Source organism: Dermacentor silvarum, chromosome 1 (assembly GCF_013339745.2).
Source record: "Dermacentor silvarum isolate Dsil-2018 chromosome 1, BIME_Dsil_1.4, whole genome shotgun sequence".
NCBI lineage: Eukaryota > Metazoa > Arthropoda > Arachnida > Ixodida > Ixodidae > Dermacentor > Dermacentor silvarum.
The window spans coordinates 186,992,620-187,013,271 of NC_051154.1; the positions used below are offsets into that span (position 1 = coordinate 186,992,620).

The 20,652-nt window shown below is 43.8% G+C and overlaps 1 protein-coding gene across 1 annotated transcript; it reads left to right on the top strand.

Moving 5' to 3' along the window:
• Positions 1 to 13,526: 13,526 nt before the first annotated feature.
• On the top strand, positions 13,527 to 17,354 carry LOC119436522 (codanin-1-like). Its single transcript, XM_037703390.2, has one exon. It carries the CDS (start codon positions 13,649 to 13,651, stop codon positions 17,120 to 17,122), a length of 3,474 nt encoding a protein of 1,157 aa, XP_037559318.1. The 5' UTR covers positions 13,527 to 13,648; the 3' UTR covers positions 17,123 to 17,354.
• Positions 17,355 to 20,652: the final 3,298 nt, after the last annotated feature.

Genomic DNA, 20,652 nt, shown 5'->3' on the forward strand with positions numbered 1-20,652 from the left:
TGCTGCTTTGCGATAGCGTAACATGTGGAAAAAAAGAGTATAACCCATTTCCTTTCCGCGCGCCGCCGACGCGACTGACTGACGCGTGTTCCCGACTGGCTGACGGCGCTCCTCCACGTGGCCTCTGATGCTGAGCGCGGGCCTGCGAGCGCGGAGTGTATTTCTCTTTATTTTGCCCGGCCTTACGTCGCGCTGTGTCTGATACGTACGTACAGTCGCTAGCAAAACTATTGGAAACCAATGGTGCCGCGAGTTTTTCTTAGCGAGTTACCACCACTATTCCGTATCGGGTGTGTTTCTAGCCTCTTATATTGCGCCTGTCTCTGAGATAGTGCAGCCTAAAAACGTGGGCCCATATGTGTTACTGGGTATGTGCCCCTGGGACCACTGGTCGCCGTGATGTTCCAAGTACATATAGACATAGATATGTTATATTTAAATAAATAAACACAAATCAATATGTCTGACCACAGAATTCCAACAAGGGACCCGTGGCACAGCAGCCCCATGCTCTAAACATGAGACCACGGGCTGTTAGCCTTGTTCACAAGACTAACGGCTCGAAACAGAGAGCTTAAGAAGACTTTGTTTGGTCCCAAATATCGATTTTTTTTGCCTTCTATTGATAGTGCATGTATTTAGCTTTCAAAAAATATATAACGCGTGAGTGTAAACTGCTCCTAACATGCTTATTTGTCATTTTAGTTGTCACGTCTACTGGAAAGTGCGCATGCCTCGTAGTGGAGTCTCGGATGCGTACGAAGCTTCCTTCACATAAAAACAACTTGTGTTTGACCCACGTTTTAGTGTTGATTTTGCTACTTTCTTTTTCTGTGTATAGTGCATCTTACTGTCATTAAGGATGTCTCTGTAGGTCTCGTGCGCTCCTTTTTTTGTTGGTTTATGGTGGCGTGCGCTCTTCGGCGAGTATACGTCGGGTCCATTAAAGACCAATTTCGGGCATTTTTCGGGGTTGCTGATGGGGAGAATGCAGAGACTGACACGATAACGCAAGTCGTACAGCAACCGCTGCAATTCAAGCGTGGTAAAGTACCTGGCAGTCACTCCTCCACATTTGTGTGCTTCTTGTAGAAACGATGGAACCCAGCCTTCAGGACACAAACAACAGGAGAGAAGTGTGCTTCCACGTGCGCGCTATCGATGGACTCGCGGCGGTAAAAAAAAAAAAAAAAAAAAAAAAAAAAAAAGGCGACTTCAAACTAGACGCAGAAGCAATACAGCAAAGAATGGACCGCAGAAACACAGAGGAAGGCTGCAGTAATGTTCACCTCGAACAAGACTAATCCCAAATGTTTTGATATATCAAGCAGTTTGACACTACTTTATTTGCATTTTTCTCAGAACGCTATTTTGGGTACTTTTGTACATTCTTCCTAAAAAGCTGGTTGGTGTATGTGAACGAAATTTTGTGAACATTTGAGTTAGGGCTTTGTAAAAATGTGGAACTAAAATGGTTATCCGCACGCTAATTTGTAGTTTAGTACACAAATAAAACACATGTCGTAATTGCTGTTGTGCCATGTAAAAAAGAAAAGAAACAAAATTGTCTTAAGAGGAAGCTTTAGCTGGGCTAGGGTGCCTCGATGCCAGCGCCGCCGTTCAGGGTGGTGCCATCCTTTGACCGCCCCCGCGCCGCCGCTTTCTCGCTGCGACGCCATCTTGAATCACAGTGAGCGGTTGCGATTGCTTGGGGCCGGTGCTTAGTTCGAGACACAGTGCGCGCGGATGCTTGGCTGACGCTTCTACTTGCTGGACAGTGTTCAGCCGCATGAATGACAAGCTTGTAAAGTGCATCGAGTCGACATGACGGGCTGTTGTGTTCCCAAGTGCACCGGATCGACGCATAAAGGGCTTCGTTGTTTACGCTTCCCCCGGGACCCAGAGCGAAGGAAGAGATGGGAAGCCCAAGTAAAGCGGTATCACTGGAAGGCAACGGATAGCTCCTACATTTGCGAGGTAAGTGTCTAGAAAGTTTAGACTATCGCACCGTGTTTTTCATTTAAATAAGAAAGTATTCTCTGATCCTCGCTCACGTACAGTCAACCACAAAAGTTTGCGGACCACGCGAGCGCGTGCCAGACTGCCTATCCGCGCCACCTAGCGGTACGCCACCTAGCGGCGACAGGGGCGCTCTCCCGGATATGAGCCCTCTTGGTACTCGCCTGCCTGTTAATTTTTTATTCCCGTGCATGACATTGTTAGTTCGTTGTGTTGACGCAGAGCGCTGTCTGCGATAAGACCGCCACATATCTGGCTTGATAGCAGTATCGGAGCAATCACTGCAACCTTTGTCGACTGGTGTGCCAGTGGGTAGATAAGTTTCACGAAGCGCTGCGACGATTTTTTTACGCGACGTTTACTGGCGCACTTTGGTTGGCCGCATCTTGGTCCAATGAGCGTTGCTGCTTCTGCGTCTTGAGAGAAAGGGTAGGGAGGTGTTTCACTGTCATCAAAAATAAAGAAAAAGCCGATGCATAGAAAATTTTCTTTCACACATAGGCGCATCTTCGCATCAGTCGCTGAAAACGTAGTAGACTTGCTTCAGGCCACGTGGTGATTGCCTATTTGGAAAGATGCCGCTGCGTGTTCCACTTGACGAAAGAAGGCACATTGTGCGTTTATTTATAGAGGGAATACCTCAGCGCGAAATCTGCCGCCGAACCAACAGGAGCCGGACTGCCGTGAATAGGATTATTCAAGCTTTCCGCGACGATGACAGATTCACAGATATGGAGCGCAGTGGGCGTCCAAGGGCCACGACTGAGGAAGAGGACCGCCTGATTACGGCCGCCATCGTGGCTGATCCTTTTCAAAATGCAGAGGATATCCGAGAAGCGCTCTCGCTCACGGTATCGTCTGAGACTGTAAGAAGAAGGCTGAGTGAGCTTGGCCTGCAGTCTTTCGTAGCAGCACAGAAGCCCTGCCTCTCAGACAGCCAGCTACAAGAACGACTCATGTTCGCTACAGCAATGAAAGATTGGACAACAGAGAAATGGGGCGATGTCATCTTTAGCGACGAGTCAACTTTTTCCACGCGCTGGGACCAACGGAAGCGGGTTTGGCGTCCACTAAACTGCAGGTGTGTTTACAGTGTATTGGCAGTTAATTCACGAAGCTAATTCTGCATCACAACATGTTTCACGTAAAATGAGCTTTTGGACATTACGAGATTTTTCTGTAGTGGTATTATGTTGAAAACATTAACGATTGTTTCATAGTACTACTTACTCTGAAGCTAATTAAAAGCTGCCAGTGGGTCTTTCAGTACTATCTAATGATGTTTGCACGTTTTCTATTGCAACTCTATAACAGCATTATAAAGTTCATACGCAAGAGGAATCACAACATTTTTAGACGCGCCGCTGGAACCCAATTGTATGCTATTTCTTGCAGATATCTGCCTAATTACACACAGAGTGTTATATCCAGTGGACGGTGTTCCGTGAGCGTGTGGGGAGCAATCAGCAAAGATGGCCTTGGTCCCCTTGTGCGTCTGGAAGGGCCCTTCACTGCGTCACGGTACTGCGACGTCATCACTAGACACCTCGTTCCGTATGCGCTGGACGGTCCCTTCAGCGACGGCTGCTATTTTTTTCAACACGACCGCAGCCCGATCCATAAAGCACGTATCGTCCAGTCATTGCTAGAAGAACATGCTGTTTGCCAGCTTGAGTGGCCTCCATGTGGCGCCGACTTGAATCCCATAGAAAATGTCTGGGGCATGTTGAAGAAACGGCTGTCCACACGAGCCAACCGCGGCCGCACGGCCGATACGCTGTGGCAAGCGATCGCACAAGAATGGGAAAGCCTGCGCGGTCGACCGGAGATTACTGAATCTTTGTACGAGTCGATGCCCACACGCATCAATAAGGTGCTAGAAAACGGCGGACATTTCACTTCCTACTAGATCATTGAGAGACCTATGTTTCATGACACTTCTGTAAATGTCTTGTGAATAAATTCATCCCCTTCAGACACGAATTATGATGCACTGTCTGCAAATGCGTCAAATGCGCATGGCATCATTTCAAGACGCTCACTATTACATTCCAAGAAAGAAGACGAAGCAATGTGCTGTTTTGTGCGAGTTTCAGTAAAAAAATTAATTAGCGTATAACTCATTATCTAATTATTCTGAAATCCGTCAGCTTCAATGCTTGCATAAAAAGAATCAACTATTAGGCCCGAAACGCATGCACACTTGCTTTTTCGGTTGTATTCGTGTCGACCGGAGAAAAAAAAATACTCTTGACGTTGGTCTTGGAACGCGGCACGTCGAACGATTGTCTAACATGGTAGTGTCTCCAGCAAAGTGATCATCTGCAGCAATACGCAGGACAATGAAGTTAACTGACCGCTAGTTGTCCCATCAGGAAGCGGACACGAATGTGCACACTGAGTTTTAGGTCATTTGAAGAAACACGTGGCGTGGGACGCGCCTCCGAAGTTCGAGTCCCCAAACGAGGACGCCGTGTCGCAAAGGGTTATAAAAAGAGTCATCGCACCCGATTATTTCTTATTTTTCTAAATGTAACCACTATAGCAGCGCGGTGGTTCGGGCTTTGCGCAGCAAAACCTGGGCGCAGGCGATCAAATCCCGGCCGCTACTGTCACTTAGCGATGGGGGAGGAACGGAAAAATTCTGCCTACTGACTAAGCATCTGTGTCCCATGGCTGCCTCACCGCTCACTCACGCACTCACGAAAAAAAAAAAAAAAAAAAACAGCGTGGCTACGCGAAAATAGAACTGATAACAGCCGAAGAATACGCTGTCTGATTACTTGTACTGATATTCTGCTCTCAAAATATAAGCAAGTAGCCCTGGCTAACAAAGAGCGCGTCACGTTGAAAGAGATAGGTAGAAAATATTTGCGCACAGTGCGAAAATAGACAGGCCATAGATTTAAGGAGGGATGCGTCTTCAACGTAGCGCTGCTGTCGATCGCTGGTGACGTAGCGGAAGTGTCGCGAAGAGGCTCTTGGCCACGCGCTCGCGTGGTCCGCAAACTTTTGTGGTTGACTGTACCTACGTTCGCTCACGAACTAAGCACTGCACCGATGCTGTCTGAGTAGCCTATGGTTTGCGAGCGCGCGTCGCATAGGCTTCTGCCGTTTTGATCGGCGCAGTCTATGCGAGTAGTACCCTTATTTTAAGGACTGACGAAAATGCTTCGCCGCGAAATAGTCTTACATTAGCTACAAATCGTCATGCAAACCACCTATTTAACTTTTTCACGGGAAGCACACATCGTGTGTGTCTCTTGTTTTTTTTTTTTTTTTTTTCAGTTTCTTTTTTCGCTACTGGTTATTTCGGACTAAAGAACGCAGTGATTCTTTTGGGGAGAGCGGCTGTTGTGTACGTGGCAAGCGAAGCATTGTGATTTTCTCTGATTTCTCAGCAGATATCTTGCGGATCTCAGGTTGTTGCGTTATATAGCTGATTTTTTAGACGAATATATTTGTAGCGTGGTGCTCGTAAGCCGATGGTCATTCGTGCTCATTCCCGATCGTAGTGGGTACTGTGACGGTCTTTAAATGCCTGTGCACGGTATGCCCAGGTGTAGTAGAGTTAAGGGGCATCATGGGACCAAAATGTTTCGGCGCTTTCTGGCATGGTGTCTGTCGTAGCCTGTGCATTTCTTAGAAACGTGTGAAGCGAGGTAATACAGCATTACTTCTGCGAAAATTTATTTTTAAGCACTGTAATGGGTTCTCTGTATTTACAAGGCAACTTTTCATATCAATAATCACTTTTGTTGTTTTACTTGTACTTAGAAACACTTTGAAGAGAACCAGTACGAGGGAAATCGACAGGTAGGGCGCCGTCTGTTAAAGTCAACAGCCCTACATCATCATGGACTATATTTTCGAAGTGAAAAACATTGCTAATCTGTATTTGACTGTCTTAGTTTCATTTACGGTTTTTGTACGCGTTATGTATGCAGTGTTTATCTTTTCAATGTAGTTATCAGTGTTCTAATGGTTATTTATAAAATGTTCTGTACTCGCCATCGATGTGTTTGGCTGATGCGCCGTATTCGATGGTAGCTGATGTATTCTGGCTGGATATCTTGATCAATATTCCCCGCGGTTTCGTTTTCTTGTTTGTATTCTTGTTTTCGATTTATATTGTGTGTAATGAGGTTGATGTACTCACTTGAAATCCCCCCCCCCATGTAATGAATAAATTAAAAAAAAACTCTCCCTATCCCGAATTGTGTGTGTCGAGCCTACCTTGTGAATTTTTTTTATCTCGTCTTTCAACATAACCTTCAGGCGCCACACAGTACATATAATGTTTCATGTACATATCTCTTTCATGATTGACTGTAGTAGACATTACTATAAGTAAATGTATCTTGTGCGTCGTTTGGTTTCTTGTGCGTACTGCGCAAGATTGACCCAGACAAGTTACGTTACATTTTTCTCTACAGCACTAACTAAACCTTATTTTCACATGGCAGTTATTTTTACACCAACTTAATCCTGTCAGCACAGAGTTTTGTGGGCAAAAAAAAAAGCAAAATTGCGCGTAGATATCGTCAAATAATTGCAACGAACGCGAAGAGCACGCGCAACGCAAGGGAAACTAACCACCGTGCGCGAGTGTCTGGCTACGGTAAAGGAGGCGTGACGCGTAAACCAAAATACAACAGCGAAAAAGAAAAACTTCCACACACAGGGGGTCGCAAACTTTATATACTAAGCATCGAAGCGCAAAAAAATAGTGCGTATTTCAAACATACACACGGCATATTAAATGTGATTGAATTAGGCAACTTGGGGCATGTTCCCGGCGCCATACATTTACGTCTTCGACCTTCGACGAGTTAACGGCTATTGGTTATAAAGATGTGCAGATGCGATACCGATAAAAAAAATCCTCATCAAGGCAAAGCACTTGGAAGCGCGCCGCGAATAACACTATTTATGAACGCAAGCGTAGCTGAGTCTGAGCTCGTGTGATTCAATATGGCGGCGCCAGCGGGGTTGTCTCCGGGAGCGACTAAATCCCCACCAGAACACACCAGTGTTGCCAGATCTCGTCGCGTTCGGTTCCCTAGATCTGCCTAGATTTGTGCGGCGGAGATGTCCCTAGTGAACTGCGTGCCGCACACTCCTTCATTTCGCCTCCCCCTCCTTGTGCGTACGCCAGATTTCAACGTGTGTGCACGCTGGAGATGAACGGTGGCGCAAGGATTAAACTTGCAGCTTATTCTGAAGAGAAAGTGAATAAATAAATTAAACTAGGTTTCATTTATTTATGAGAAATCCAAGTTCCACGCGTTACGGTGGGGTAGGTGAGCCTTAGCTAGGCGACTGGCCACGGCCGTCTGTTGAGCGATCGGGCAGTGAAGAGACGCTCTCGCTATGCCCATAATTATCCGCCGACTATTTCTTGACGCCTTTTATGCGGTCCCCCCCCCCCCCTACCATTCTTAAAATTATTTTCTGTTACTTTAGTCACTGTCGCACGCTTCAACATTCACCGGATTCTTGAACGGCGTGGCGGCCCCTAGCATTCCTATATTTGTTTCTGCGTAGACTTCGAGGCCAATTTTCACCTACCTGCACTCCCACCTGTTTGTTGTGGTGGTTTCTTAGCTTCCCTGGCCCAGCACACCCGTCCTTGACTTATCTTGCCGTGAGCAAATGAGCGTTCTGTAAGTATTTCTTGTCTATATGTTCAATACATTTACCAAATGTAATGTTATCTTTTCCGCAAAGCAGTTACTAAACTAATGGTGGTGCAGTTAATTTTGCAATCAGCATGTCATCAGCACTGCATGGTTCCAGCTACGATCTAGGCAGTCTGACCTGAACCGATTATTTTTTTTTTTTTTTTAATTTTGCACGTCTGAGAAAACTCGATCTCGGTTCCGTTTCTGCCTTTGCATATTCTGCATCTCATAGCAGCACACACTGCGCGACTTATCGATTCACAAGTTCAAATAAAGTCAGCCTATCACCTGCGTTCTCAAACGCGCTCACGACCTACAGGTGCATTGCAGCAGTCGTCTTATTTCTTCGACCTGCCACGTGGACTTCCCATAGCTCTAACCGGCAACAGCTCACTGGTTCATGAAAACGCAAAGATCATGTTTCTAACGTGACTTTTTGGAATCATGTGGTTAGTGGGTGCACATATGTGAACAGATTGCGAAATTTGAGAACACAGAAAGAGCTTGACCGCGGAGCGAACTAAATTTCTTGTCAAATAAACACACACACAGGTTCATGCGAATAACCGATTCTTTATCGCACACAATCGACCACTTACATGCACAAAAAGGGTCAACAATCGTCGCCACCAAGACAATTCATCCAAATGATCGCACATGCCACGTACAAGTCCATAAGGCATCGCAGAAGATGAAATTGTTGACAGTCCTAACAATTTCCTCGTGAATTCATGTGAGCGCTCACGAGATAACGCAATCCTGGCTAAAACAAACAAAGAAAATATTATAAACAAAACAATGCGCATAGGCGGGTCGTGGGCGGGTCCATCATTGATCATATTGGCAGCAGCGGAAAAAAAATATGCACAGCGAGTTCCACTTCGTCTGTTCAACAGGTCGACTTGACTAGGGAATTTCGGCATTCCTTTCTGGGTACATGAAAGAGCTAGTTTTGGTGATTAGCCCAGAGTTGCCAGCATGGTATTTTCTATACCGCTAACCCTGGGCGATGTTGCGGTCGGTATTTAGTCTCGCGCCTAAGCTGGGCCCAACTCCGGCGCAGCCTGTTCAACTACATGTAAAACGCAGAAACGCTTTTCTGATATAACCACTGGGCCGATTTTGATTAATGTTTTTAATATTTGAGAGAAAAAAATAAATTAGAGTGACCGTTTGAAGCGGAATCTTGATTTAAGGCCCGAACTTTTTTAAAGGAATTTTCAAAAATTGGTAAGTTTGGAAAAAATGGAAGCACGAAGTTTACAAATTCGTACCTCTGCACTAAGAACAGATATCGCACTTCTGTAAACTTCATTCATTAGAGCCAGGGTGTCGGAACGAAATGCTTTCGTTCTGTTTTTAGTTCTGTTCCACTGAAAAAAAAGTTCCGTTCCGGTTGTGCTCCAAAACGAAAAAAAAAATGATCCTTAACGGTTCATAACGGTTTTGGTTCGCATGCAAAAGATTTCGAAGCAAAGTAACAATAAAAACATAGTATTAATTTTTCTCAAAAAAGTGAATTCTGAGATCGCGCTCAGTGCCTTGAGACAAGGCCGGCACTGATCATCTAAACATCTCAAGAAGAATATCATTGTTCCGCAACAATTTGCCTCTCAAAAAAAAAAAAAAAAATACATAGCCCTTCCATTACTTTGAAGATGGAAGCCAGCGAAGCTGTGACTATGGTGGGTCTGCTGTAGGGAATGTTGCTATAGACGGTTTCATGCCCGCGATAACAGCCAGTGAGCGTGCCGCCCCCAAGAAACTTCCGGTCAAGTGCCTTATCAGTCTGCTAGCTTCGCTGTAAAAGGCAAATCATCTGAGCAAGCACTGCTATACGTCAAAGATGAAATAATAGAAAATATTGAAAAACAAATTTACACGCTCGGTGCTCTTGATTTTAGGAAAGCTTTTGATTCGGTCACACACGATATTTTACTGAACAAATAACCTTCATGTGGTATACGAGGTTTGCCACATGCACTACTGAGAAGCTACCTGACGTCGCGGAAATGGCGGAAACAATTTGTGTGCTATGGCGGTGCGAATTCAGTTTGTAAAACTTTGGTTTGTGGGATTCCTCAAAGCTCCATTATGGCCCATCTTTATCTTGCACGTAAACGACATTGTTAGCATTCCAGGCACCCATTTTGTTGTAATATATGCTGACAAAACGTCTCTCTCTCTCTCTCTCTCTCTCTCTCTCTCTCTGTGTGTGTGTGGGTGTGTGTGTGTGTGTGTGTGTGTTGTGTGTGTGTGTGTGTGTGTGTGTGTGTGTGCGTGTGTAGTGTGCGTGTGTGTGTGTGTGTGTGTGTGTGTGTGTGTGTGTTGTGTGTGTGTGTGTGTGTGTGTGTGTGTGTGGTGTGTGTGTGGTGTGGTGTGTGTGTGTCGGTGTGTGTGTGTGTGTGGTGTGTGGTGTGGTGTGGTGTGGTGTGTGTGTGTGTGTGTGTGTGTGTGTGTGTGTGGGGTGTGTGTGTAATCTTTATAATGCTGTTTGCGTGGGCAAACAAACGGCTTGAGGAACTGTCCTGTTGTCCTGTTGGTTAGATGCAAATGAACAGCAGTTAAACAGTGACGAAACAAGATGTGTCACATTCATGCCAGAAAAGTAAGTCAATCCCTATCAATTTGGAACTTAACGTTAGAAATAAGATTTTGCGCACTATCCATGAAATTGCTAGGAATTTCGTTTCACGAGAACCTAAACTGGTCTAACCACGTCGAATTCATTCGCAAAGACATTAGTAGGGAAACAGGAATAATTACCATATGGCACGAACGAGGAGGTTTTAAAGAAAATTCTGGAGTGGCAATGCTGCTTCGAAAGTGAAGCCAGGCCACCGCCATCTTACTCAGGGCACGAAAAGACATCAGGGAATAGTGGAATGTAAGAAGCGCCTTCTTTTCGCCTCCTTCATGTTGAAGATGGCTAATTTCACTGTAAAGATCATATTGAATGTATGCCTCTGTTTCACTGGTATTAGGAGGAAACCTGAATGCCATGGCACATTTTTTTAGAGTTCTTGATACCAACACTCATCCAAATATAATATTTTAGCTAGAAACAATAACCTTCTATTTTACAATTACCTTAGCGTTTACATTCGCAAAACAAAAGCACATTAAGTGTGCGCGGACTGCAGCCTGCGCGGCACTTTCAGAGGTGAAGTCAGGGCAAGGGCTGGCTTCACCTCTGCTGGTAAACCGTAGCGAATGCTGTTTTCTCGGGTGAAGTACTGCGTCAAAAACTAAGCTTACGCTGTTATAAAGATTACAAAGGGCACAATTAAACTACAGAACGCAAACTTGAGTACTTCAAATTAACACTTTATTAAACAGTAACTTCTTGCTTGGAAGTGCTAAACGCAGATTTGTCGGCTTGGGCTTTTAAAAGGGCAGTAAGGACAACCAGCCTCTGACTTGCGCTGCGTCAAAAACTAAGCTTACGCTGTTATAAAGATTACAAAACAATAGTTGCATGGTCGATAGGTAACCTGACAAAAATAGCTGTATGGTCGATATGTAACCTGGTATCATGATCACACGAAACCTTGCTTTATGAAACTAAGTACACTCCCCATTGAACAACTTTTTAAGTACAGGCTCGCCATTGATGCTTTCCAGCTACGATACTTGAATCGTGAACAATTCGATATTACTTACTGCATAAAAGAGACAGGCTATTATAATTTGAGACAAAACAAATTTGTGAGTCAGCGAGCTCGCACAATTAAACTACAGAACGCAAACTTGAGTACTTCAAATTAACACTTTATTAAACAGTAACTTCTTGCTTGGAAGTGCTAAACGCAGATTTGTCGGCTTGGGCTTTTAAAAGGGCAGTAAGGACAACCAGCCTCTGACTTGCGCTGAACACACAAGCACATGGGAACCAATCTCTTATTTTGTGCGCAGGACAGCGCCACTTTTCCAAAATGCTGCTGTTATTTGTAATCGCTGTATTTTGCATTTTGTAGACACTTCAGCCTTGCTATTACCTGTGTTTGTAATTGTATTTCATATACACTTTTGCATTTTGTACACGCTTCTGTATTTAAAAAAATTAAATTATATGGGGTTTTACGTGCCAAAACCAGTTCTGATTATGAGGCACGCCGTAGTGGAGGACTCCGGAAATTTAGACCACCTGGGGTTCTTTAACGTGCACCTAAATCTAAGTACACGAGTGTTTCCGCATTTCGCCCCCATCGAAAATGGCCGCCGTAGCCGGGATTCGATCCCGCGACCTCATACTCAGCAGCCCAACACCATAGCCACTGAGCAACCACGGCGGGTCTTTTGTATTTTGTGTTTAGTACACACTTTTCAACCTTCATCGGGCACAGTGAGGAGTGTATGTGGGTGATGCAGCTCCGTCAGGCAAACTGACGCTTTTAGCCGCATCTCCAGAGACTTGTGTGTAAGTGCGTTTCAAGTAAACTTTTTTAAGGGGAAGCTTTAGCTCGGGTGCTCCTATCTAAATACATGTAAAAGGAGAATTCGTTTTTCTCGGCAACCAGTCCACCAAATTTGACGAGGTTTGTTGCATTTAAAAGAAAACATAAAATCTAGTGACAGTGCATGAGTTTCGAATTTCTGATTTAGGTTGTCAATTTTTATTAAAAATTGTCAAAAATCGCAAATTTTCAATAAACGAAACTATCAAGTTTACAACTCTAACTCAGCAGTGAAAAATGATATCACAAATATGTGAATTGCATCTAATAGTTCATCTAAAGCGGACAAAATTGATATGTTACACATGAATCTAAAAAAATTAATAATATGGAAATACAGCTTTTGTAGAACCCTTGTACACAACGTAACGAATTCACGTAAGATATAAATTGACATATCGAATTTGTCCGCTTTGAATGATCTAATGGATGCCGTTTTCGAAACTGCGATATCTGTTCTTGATGCAGAGCTATTAATTTGTAAACTTCGTGCTTTGTTTATTAAATGTATTTAAGGAGAGGTTGGTGCCTATGTGTGGCGCCGGCTACTCCTCTTCTCTTACATAATAGTTGTCCTCGGAATGTTGTCAAAAACCACAAAACTGGACTAATAACCGTATGTACGAACATTCACGTATTAATTCTTAACAGAAGAGTTCACATAACATAAATACTCACAAAACCGAAGTGTTCACACGCAGCACATGAGTTCACAAGGCATAAATGTTCACAAAACCAAGGTGTTCACAAAGATGTTGGGCACTTGCGAATTTTTTGCTTCCACTTTTTTCGAACTTCCGAATTTTTGAAAATTCCTTTTAAAAAATTCAAGCCCTAAATCAAAATTTCGATTCCAACAGTCACTATAATTTAACTCTCTCTCTCAAATGCAAGGCATTTCATTAAAATAGGTGCAGTGGTTTTCTCGAAAAAGCGTTTATGCGTTTTACATGTATTTGAATAGGCCGCGTCGGAGTTCTGCCCGAGTAAAGCTCCCTCTTTAAAAAAATCGCTTTTGGTCTTTTGGTACATGCGGTTAACGAAAGCATAGCCTTCGAGATTTGTTTTTGTACATCGCTTCAATGCAGGGCATATTCTTCGCAACAATGTACTTTAGTGCATAAAAACCTTATAAGCTTCTCGTAAAGTTTATTTGATTCTTAATCTGAAAACGTCTTCGTATTACGTGTTGGTTAAATAGGTGGTGCCAAAACCCTTATGTTTATGACGTGTTTTCGATTCCCGCAATCGCTTCCGGTGCATTCAACTTGAAAAAGCAAAGCCTTTAAGATGTGTGTTTTAAATTCAGTGTGCTGTTGATTTGGACACCATCGTCTGGCCTCATTGGTTTGGTTGGTTCGCGAACGCCAACTGTTCGATTCAACCGGGTTGCTAAGAGTGCATTGTGCCGATTTGAAGCGTCGCGAGCCGGTACTGACAACTATTACAAATGTGCTTTGTGTTCAAGTCTGCGGAAATGGGTATGTGATGGCGTTAGTTTTAGACCTTTTGCTTTCGGAAGCGCTATCGTCGGAAGAGCTACTGGAGTGGCTGACAAACCCGGAGTACAATGCTACTATTCCCGAACTACGCTCGCTCGATTTGGAGAGGAAAGACTTTATACGAGTTTTCATCGACTTCATTCGTGACCAGTGTCCGCTTATCCAACAGACGCCGTCTCCCGCAAAGCTACGGCAGCATACTTCGCCGCCCGCGAGTGTCGCAAACTGTGACAGCGTTCGTACCCTCAAGCATGAAAGCGTACCTTGCGCGAGATCACGATTTGCGCCAGTTGGCCGTCGTCAGACTACTGTCAGGGTAGCCGGTGGTTGCAGCAAACCGTTGACGCTCCCGACAACTGCCGGCCAACTCGACCCATCCCTTGTCGCTCGTAGTGAAATTTCGGGCTCAGAATGGGGGGCTACACCGTGCCGTAATGACAGAAGCCTAGTTTCCAGGGGCGAACCAACACAGCCGACAGTTACTGTGCCCCAAAATGCGCCCGACATTGGCGACAGCACCGTATTTCCAGCCGTCAACGCAATTGTCGAACACACAAGGCCGATCAGAAGAATAACGCCAACGCCTGTAAAATCGCATTGGAGGAAGCTCACGCTGAGCGACTTCTTGCCTCCGGAGGTTTCTCACGAAAGTCAACGAAAGGATAGCCATCGATCACCTAGGCAACCTCACAAAGAATCCAAGGAGTTCGCAAAATCCCAGTTCAAGAAAACGGATGCGTTGCAGTTGCGCCTGAGCTCTGCATCGCACACCGGCAGCCCTACGCAGCGTCGAAGTGGAAAGCATCGGGCCGTACCAGAATTTGCCGTCATCGACATTTCTGTGCAGTCTGCTGAAGAACTGCAAGTTGAAAATTACATTGTACCAGCTCCAGATTGCATTACTGAACGGGAAAAGCTTGATGCTCTAGCTACTGTGTATGCTGCGCTCTTAAATAAGGGCCTTGTAGTGAACCTGACCATTGAGCTTTTCTTCCTGCTGCAATTGTTGACAGTGAAGCAAAAAGTTAAATTTGATGAAAAATGTTCTACAAAACTCCTACATTCGGTACACAACTGCACTCACTTTGCAGCTACTGTGTTACAGAATATTCTGCAGTGGCTTTGTTTCTTGGACAAGCCAACATTAAAGCTGCTTTCAAATGTCAAGCAGCTAACTACATTTGCGCCACAGTTGTACTCAAGCCTTGTGAAGCTTGTGGAAGGTGTGGAGCCAGTTTCAAGAGGCTGGTCCTCCTCAATTCAGGGTGTAGCTTTTGACAATTCTACTGACAGCCAGAAGCATTTTGCTTCTGACAGCAACTTCCGGGCATTCAGGAAGCAAAGAGACCTCTTCTACAGCCTTTTTCGTGACTGGCAGCGACACCAGTTTGGCTCTGGCAAAAGCTTTGGTACCCAGTTTACACACAGGGTTACAGAGATTCTTCATATGTGCAGTAATCCATGCAACTTGTCACACTTGGCTCGCCTTGTTCTTGGACAACTCATGACGAGCTGCTGTGGAGGTCTAGAATTTGATGACCAAGGAAACCTCGATGAGAAGTTTCTTTATGACTTGAAAAGCACCTCCCCAGGAAAGATGGAGAAGTTGGAAGAAAGATTTCTGCTGCCTTTCAAAGTTGGAGGCCCCTGTCCAAACCCATCATTTACAGGCTCCCAAGTTTTCTTCTATGAATTTATTAGGGCTGCCACAAATTCCATTTTTCTACAGCACTTTAAAGACCAGTGTGTAGCAAAAATTGTCGAATTTGAAAAAGATAATCCTTTTCAAAATGCTGAGCAAGTACCAAGTGACGATGTTAGGAGAGCCCTCATCGCAGCAGTATACAAGTTCAAGTTACTGGGTCTCTTTCTTGGTGTTGTAGAGTTTCTTCCATATAGCACCACTGAAAGCTTACCTAGGCAATATCAAGATGCGCAACAGGCCATCAGAAACCCTAAGCCTTTACCCCTAAACATTACTGGCCTCATCAAGGAATCTGTACAGAACAAGCAGCTTGCTGCAACATTGACATGGGTTGTCAACTTCCTTAGCATGATGGATCCTATTGCAAGGACACTCACTGCTTACAAGGATGTGCTAGGGTTGCTATTTTCCATTTACAGATCAACTGCATTGCTGCAGACTAGCAGTGCTGCATTTTTTGCTAGGGTATTGCTTGGCTGGTTGTTTGAGGTGCAGTCCATTCAGTCTGATGTTTTTGCACATGCCTCAAATGGCATTCTTAGACATGTTGAGTCACTGGGTAGCTTTGTTGATGGCTCCATTATCTACATGTGTTGCCCATATCTTCGTGAGTTGCGCTGCATTCTGCTAGAGCATCTTGCTGGCAGGAAAACAAAGTTCGGTGAAATTCGCAAAATCACTCCCATTTCTGCAAATGAAGGTGATTTAAAGGTACAACTTGCAAATCAACTTGAAGAAAACTTTTTCCATATTCACCCTCTGTCTGTGAGAAAAACTGTTGAATTTGTTGCTGACAGAGTTTCTTCCAATGTTGCAAAACGCTTGAAAAAGGATGTGCAAGATACCATTGCCCGCTCAAGAGACATTCTTATGCAAATGGACCTTGCAGCATATGATGAAAATGAAGAAACCAAGAACATTGCCAAGATTTTTCAGCAGATGAGTGAGAAAACTGAAAAGGCAGCACTTGAGCAATGTAGCAAGTGCATCCAAAATTTGCTACCTGCACTACTACCTCCTGACATGGAAAATCAGGCTGTGAGAATGTGCTGCAGCTTGAGCACAAAGAGTGCAATTTCTAAAGTACAGCAATGGATAAAGGCAAATGTCACAGAGAAAGCTTTGAGGCAGGGACTAACTGCTGCATCTAGCACAGCTAATTTGGGACAGGACTTGTGCAGAGAGAAAAGTAGCATATCTCACTACACTGTCACATCAGCCTCCGCTATCCTGGATAGCCTGCAGGACCACATGCAACAATTGCAATCTGGGAAAGGATGCACAACTGAGGAAGCCATAGAGCTGCTAGGATTGTGTGTGAAGTCTATGCATCTTCGATTAGAGTGGTCACCAACTGCTATTTCAACCTTGCAGCAAGCATCTTTTGACTTTGTGCTGTGCCTTGCAATTTGGTGTCCAGATGTGTGCACGTGTGATGTCTTTAATGCTGCTCTGCCATTGTGGGAAAACAGCTCTGCAGTCAAGAAGGCATGCAAGAAACTCTACTGTGCCAGGAATCTACATCTAGCATTGATGAGTGTTGATACCTATAGCACAATGTTGAAGTTTGGACAGCTAGCACAGATTTTGTTGCACTTTGGCTTAATGACTGTAGAAGACCTGGAAAAAAGCCGGAAGGAAGTGCTTGATTTTGAACTGCCTGGTGTTGTTCTAGAACCAGCTGTGTGTGTGATCAGCAGTGTTTTGGAACTTTGCAATATCAGTAACGACTGTGCATCAGTAAGACCAGATTAGCACCACTAGCGTTTAACATTTAATTCTGTAAAAGGCCTTTCAAATCATTGCTAGCAATTGTACATGTTGCAACAGTGAAGTGATATGATGTGTGTTGTGCATATTCACATGGGTAAATATTGAAATCATGAGAATGAAAAGACTTTGAACATTTTTATCTTCTCTGCTGTAACTACTTTCCAAGTACAAATATTCAGCTGTACACAATAGCCGAGATAAAATGAATTTGGAACTAAAGCTTTCTGCATTCTTGCACATGCATGATTTCGTTCGGCAGTTTGACCAGTGACTTAGCTCACAACTGGAATTGTCAAATCGCAAAGTAGTAATGTACAGTTTGCTTGTTCTATCTATAGTAATTGTTGACATTTTCATCTTATTCCGCATTTTCAGCAGTGCATCAAGCATTTGGATACACTAGAAAATAAACACTGCTGACTGTTCATGGTATTGAAAAATGAATGGATACAAGGGAGACAAGACAAGCATTTCAATACCATGAATATCTACAAACTAGCTCAGCTGTCTACCTTCTACACTTCTGTCTGCCACATCTTCTCTAGATGTTACACATTGTTTCTTTAACTATATAGAAGAAGTACTTATAGGGATACTAAAGGTAAATACCACACAAGGCTAAAGTGATGGATTAGTGCTCGAGTATCTCTAAGGCATCAATATTATCGCTAACAGAACCTTAGTAATCGAGAAATTGAGGTAAATGCAGGACACGATTGTAGACTCCCCCCGGACATTCAAGTACTTGCCCGATGACGAAGGCAGTCCTCATTTAAATTCTGTCATTAGTACTCAACCCCTCGTTATAAAAACATCATTGTATTGCATTATAAGACGAAAGAAAATGCTACTTGATCAGTTCCGTTTCATTTTTAGAAAAAAGAAATCACTGACATTACACCATTGACAATGACGCTGGCACTCAAAAGGTTTCATTCGGCTCGACTCTTGAGCCACCCATGCTTTCGTGTTTCAGTAGTTCTATTATGACGTAGTGCTGCGCTGGTTTTGTTGGCTCGTGAAACTCACGCAAACTGCAAGTAGAGGATTTCACTTCATGTGATGTCGCAGGATGCCCAAATGGTCCACGCCGCTTGACCAAAAGCAGCTGCAGCAGCAATATGCAGCTGCGCATCATACCGCCGTCTGTCGGGCGCCGTTTTACTCACCGACGGCAGCAAAGAGCAGTGATGGCGTATGCAACGTCACCACTCCCTAGTTGGCGTGGCGGGAGATTTGAATTGTGATAAAGGTATTCAGACTCTTCAGGTGCAATTTTCACTTCAGATGCAGTCCAAGAACCCAAAACTTGCTCTACTTGCCAAGAATATTGTGGGAATTCCAGCTGTCCTGACATGGGAAACCTCTTGCCATGACCTTGCTTGCCAAATAAATAAGGGTTATGTGTAAATATTCAGAACTTAAAATAGGGATTGAATAGTTTTTGCTACTCGATTCATATTTTATTAGAGAATTCACTAGAATCTGAAATTGTAGAATACTCATTTCTTCTCAACAATAAGGGATAATGCTTATTGTGGTCTTGGGGAAGAAAATCCTATGCAAGCGGAGACTTTTCCCAATGATTCTGCTGCAGGACAGCCGCTGTTGTGGAGCTGAGGAACCAGCTCCTGAGTGAACTTATGAGACATATAACTTGTGCTTAATAATTTCCTGTTGTTTATTAAGAATGCCTTGCTTTTAGGCAGCCTAATTTGTTTTCCCAATTTAGGCAAAGCAATTTATTATTCGGCGAGTCTCGTCATGTTTGCAGCCATTAAAAACAATGTGCCATGCTGTTCACACTTCTCTACTTCAACAAGCACAAGACTCGAGGTACATCTGGTGACATACAGTTTCCTTGTTTCATTGAAGTCATTGTCATCGTGCACCAGGAAGCTGAAAGCAGCCATTTATAATTAACAATCTTCTCAGTCAACCAGATGTCCAATTGTGAATGGTATTACATGCTTGTATCAAATATTGCAAATTAGCCTATTTCTTCCCCCCCCCCCTTTTTTTTTACTGAATTAACTCTGCACAAACTTTACATTTCCCTTTGTTTATCAAATGAGAATATTTGGAAATTTCATTATTCATCATCATCAGCCTATATTTATGTCCACTGCAGGACGAAGGACTCTCCCTACAATCTCCAATTACCCCTGTCTTGCGCTAGCTGATTCCAACTTGCGCCTGCGAATTTCCTAACTTTATCACTCCACCTAGTTTTCTGCCGTCCTCGACTGCGCTTCCCTTCTCTTCACTCCTAAATGTAAGGCATCCACACCTTTCTCAATGAGGCTTAGAAAGCTTTATGAACTCTAACAAACTCCTTGGGCAAGTTGTTGCTGTGAAATTGCAGCGGATTGAGTGCGACACCATACAGACGTACACCATGACGAACAGGAACAAGGCAAGAACATGAGACACTTGCTCCTATTTGTCGTCCCTGTGTGTGTTTTCATGTCCAGTCTGCCATGGCAGCATGAAATTGGCAGAAACTAACCTTATTCCAAAGGTCCTGCAAATTCTGCACACATTTCAACACTATTGCCCACACAGTAGCTGCTAAGAGCAATGCCAAATTCCATTATTTCAATAAGAATATCTGCTATGTCTTTATAATTACCTGCAACATGCCACAAGGAGCAAGAATTATTAAATAGGAATTACTGCAGACGCATTACTTTGCATGTGACAACAATGTTTTTTTCTAAAGCCCCAGACAACAGTACAGCCAGAAATTTAACATGGCAGGGGGGAAGGGATTGAGGACGCCAAGATGTGTTTAAGGTAGTGAGGAAATGGGCCTCTTACATAAGACTTAAGAATAGAGCGTGGAAATACCAAGCATTGCAACAATGCAAAGCAGTCATTTGACAATCTGGCAAGCCAGCCTCAGACTTCACAGCACTGTGCAAAATGCAAAATTTATGAAACAGTGTCAGTCTTGGAGTAATCAGCAGTGGGCAGCCAACGAAAGCCTCGGGCTAGAGCCATTGTTTTCAGACAATCACCACAAGGTGATTTGTCTTCATGAGGACATCAACTGCATTCCTTGGTGGCATTTATATGCATAGTTCACTCTTCCCCCAGGACTGAGGAGCATAAGGAGATACAAAAAAAAAAAGTAAAGTAAGAGAACTGAAATGAAACTAAACTTGAAAGGATGGATTAGTTATGGTAGCTATGGGAATGTAATGCAGGTTCTCTCATCAGGTAGGAATGACGAACCAAATGGTAAAGAAATTTCAGATGTAAGTAGGCATTGTCAATTTGGTAGGCTTAGTTTTCCCAAAAAACAGGAAATAAGTAGAGATAGGACTTGGACAGTGTAAAAACACGCCCCAAAGGAGTTGTAACATAAAGAATCTGGCTAAAGAGTGAAATGCACTAATAGGAAAAAAAAATCAATGAGTAGAAATACACTACTATTGGAAATCACCTTACTCCTTTGTACTTGCTTATGCTCCTCACCCCTGTGGGGAGAGTGAGTTATGTATAGCGTA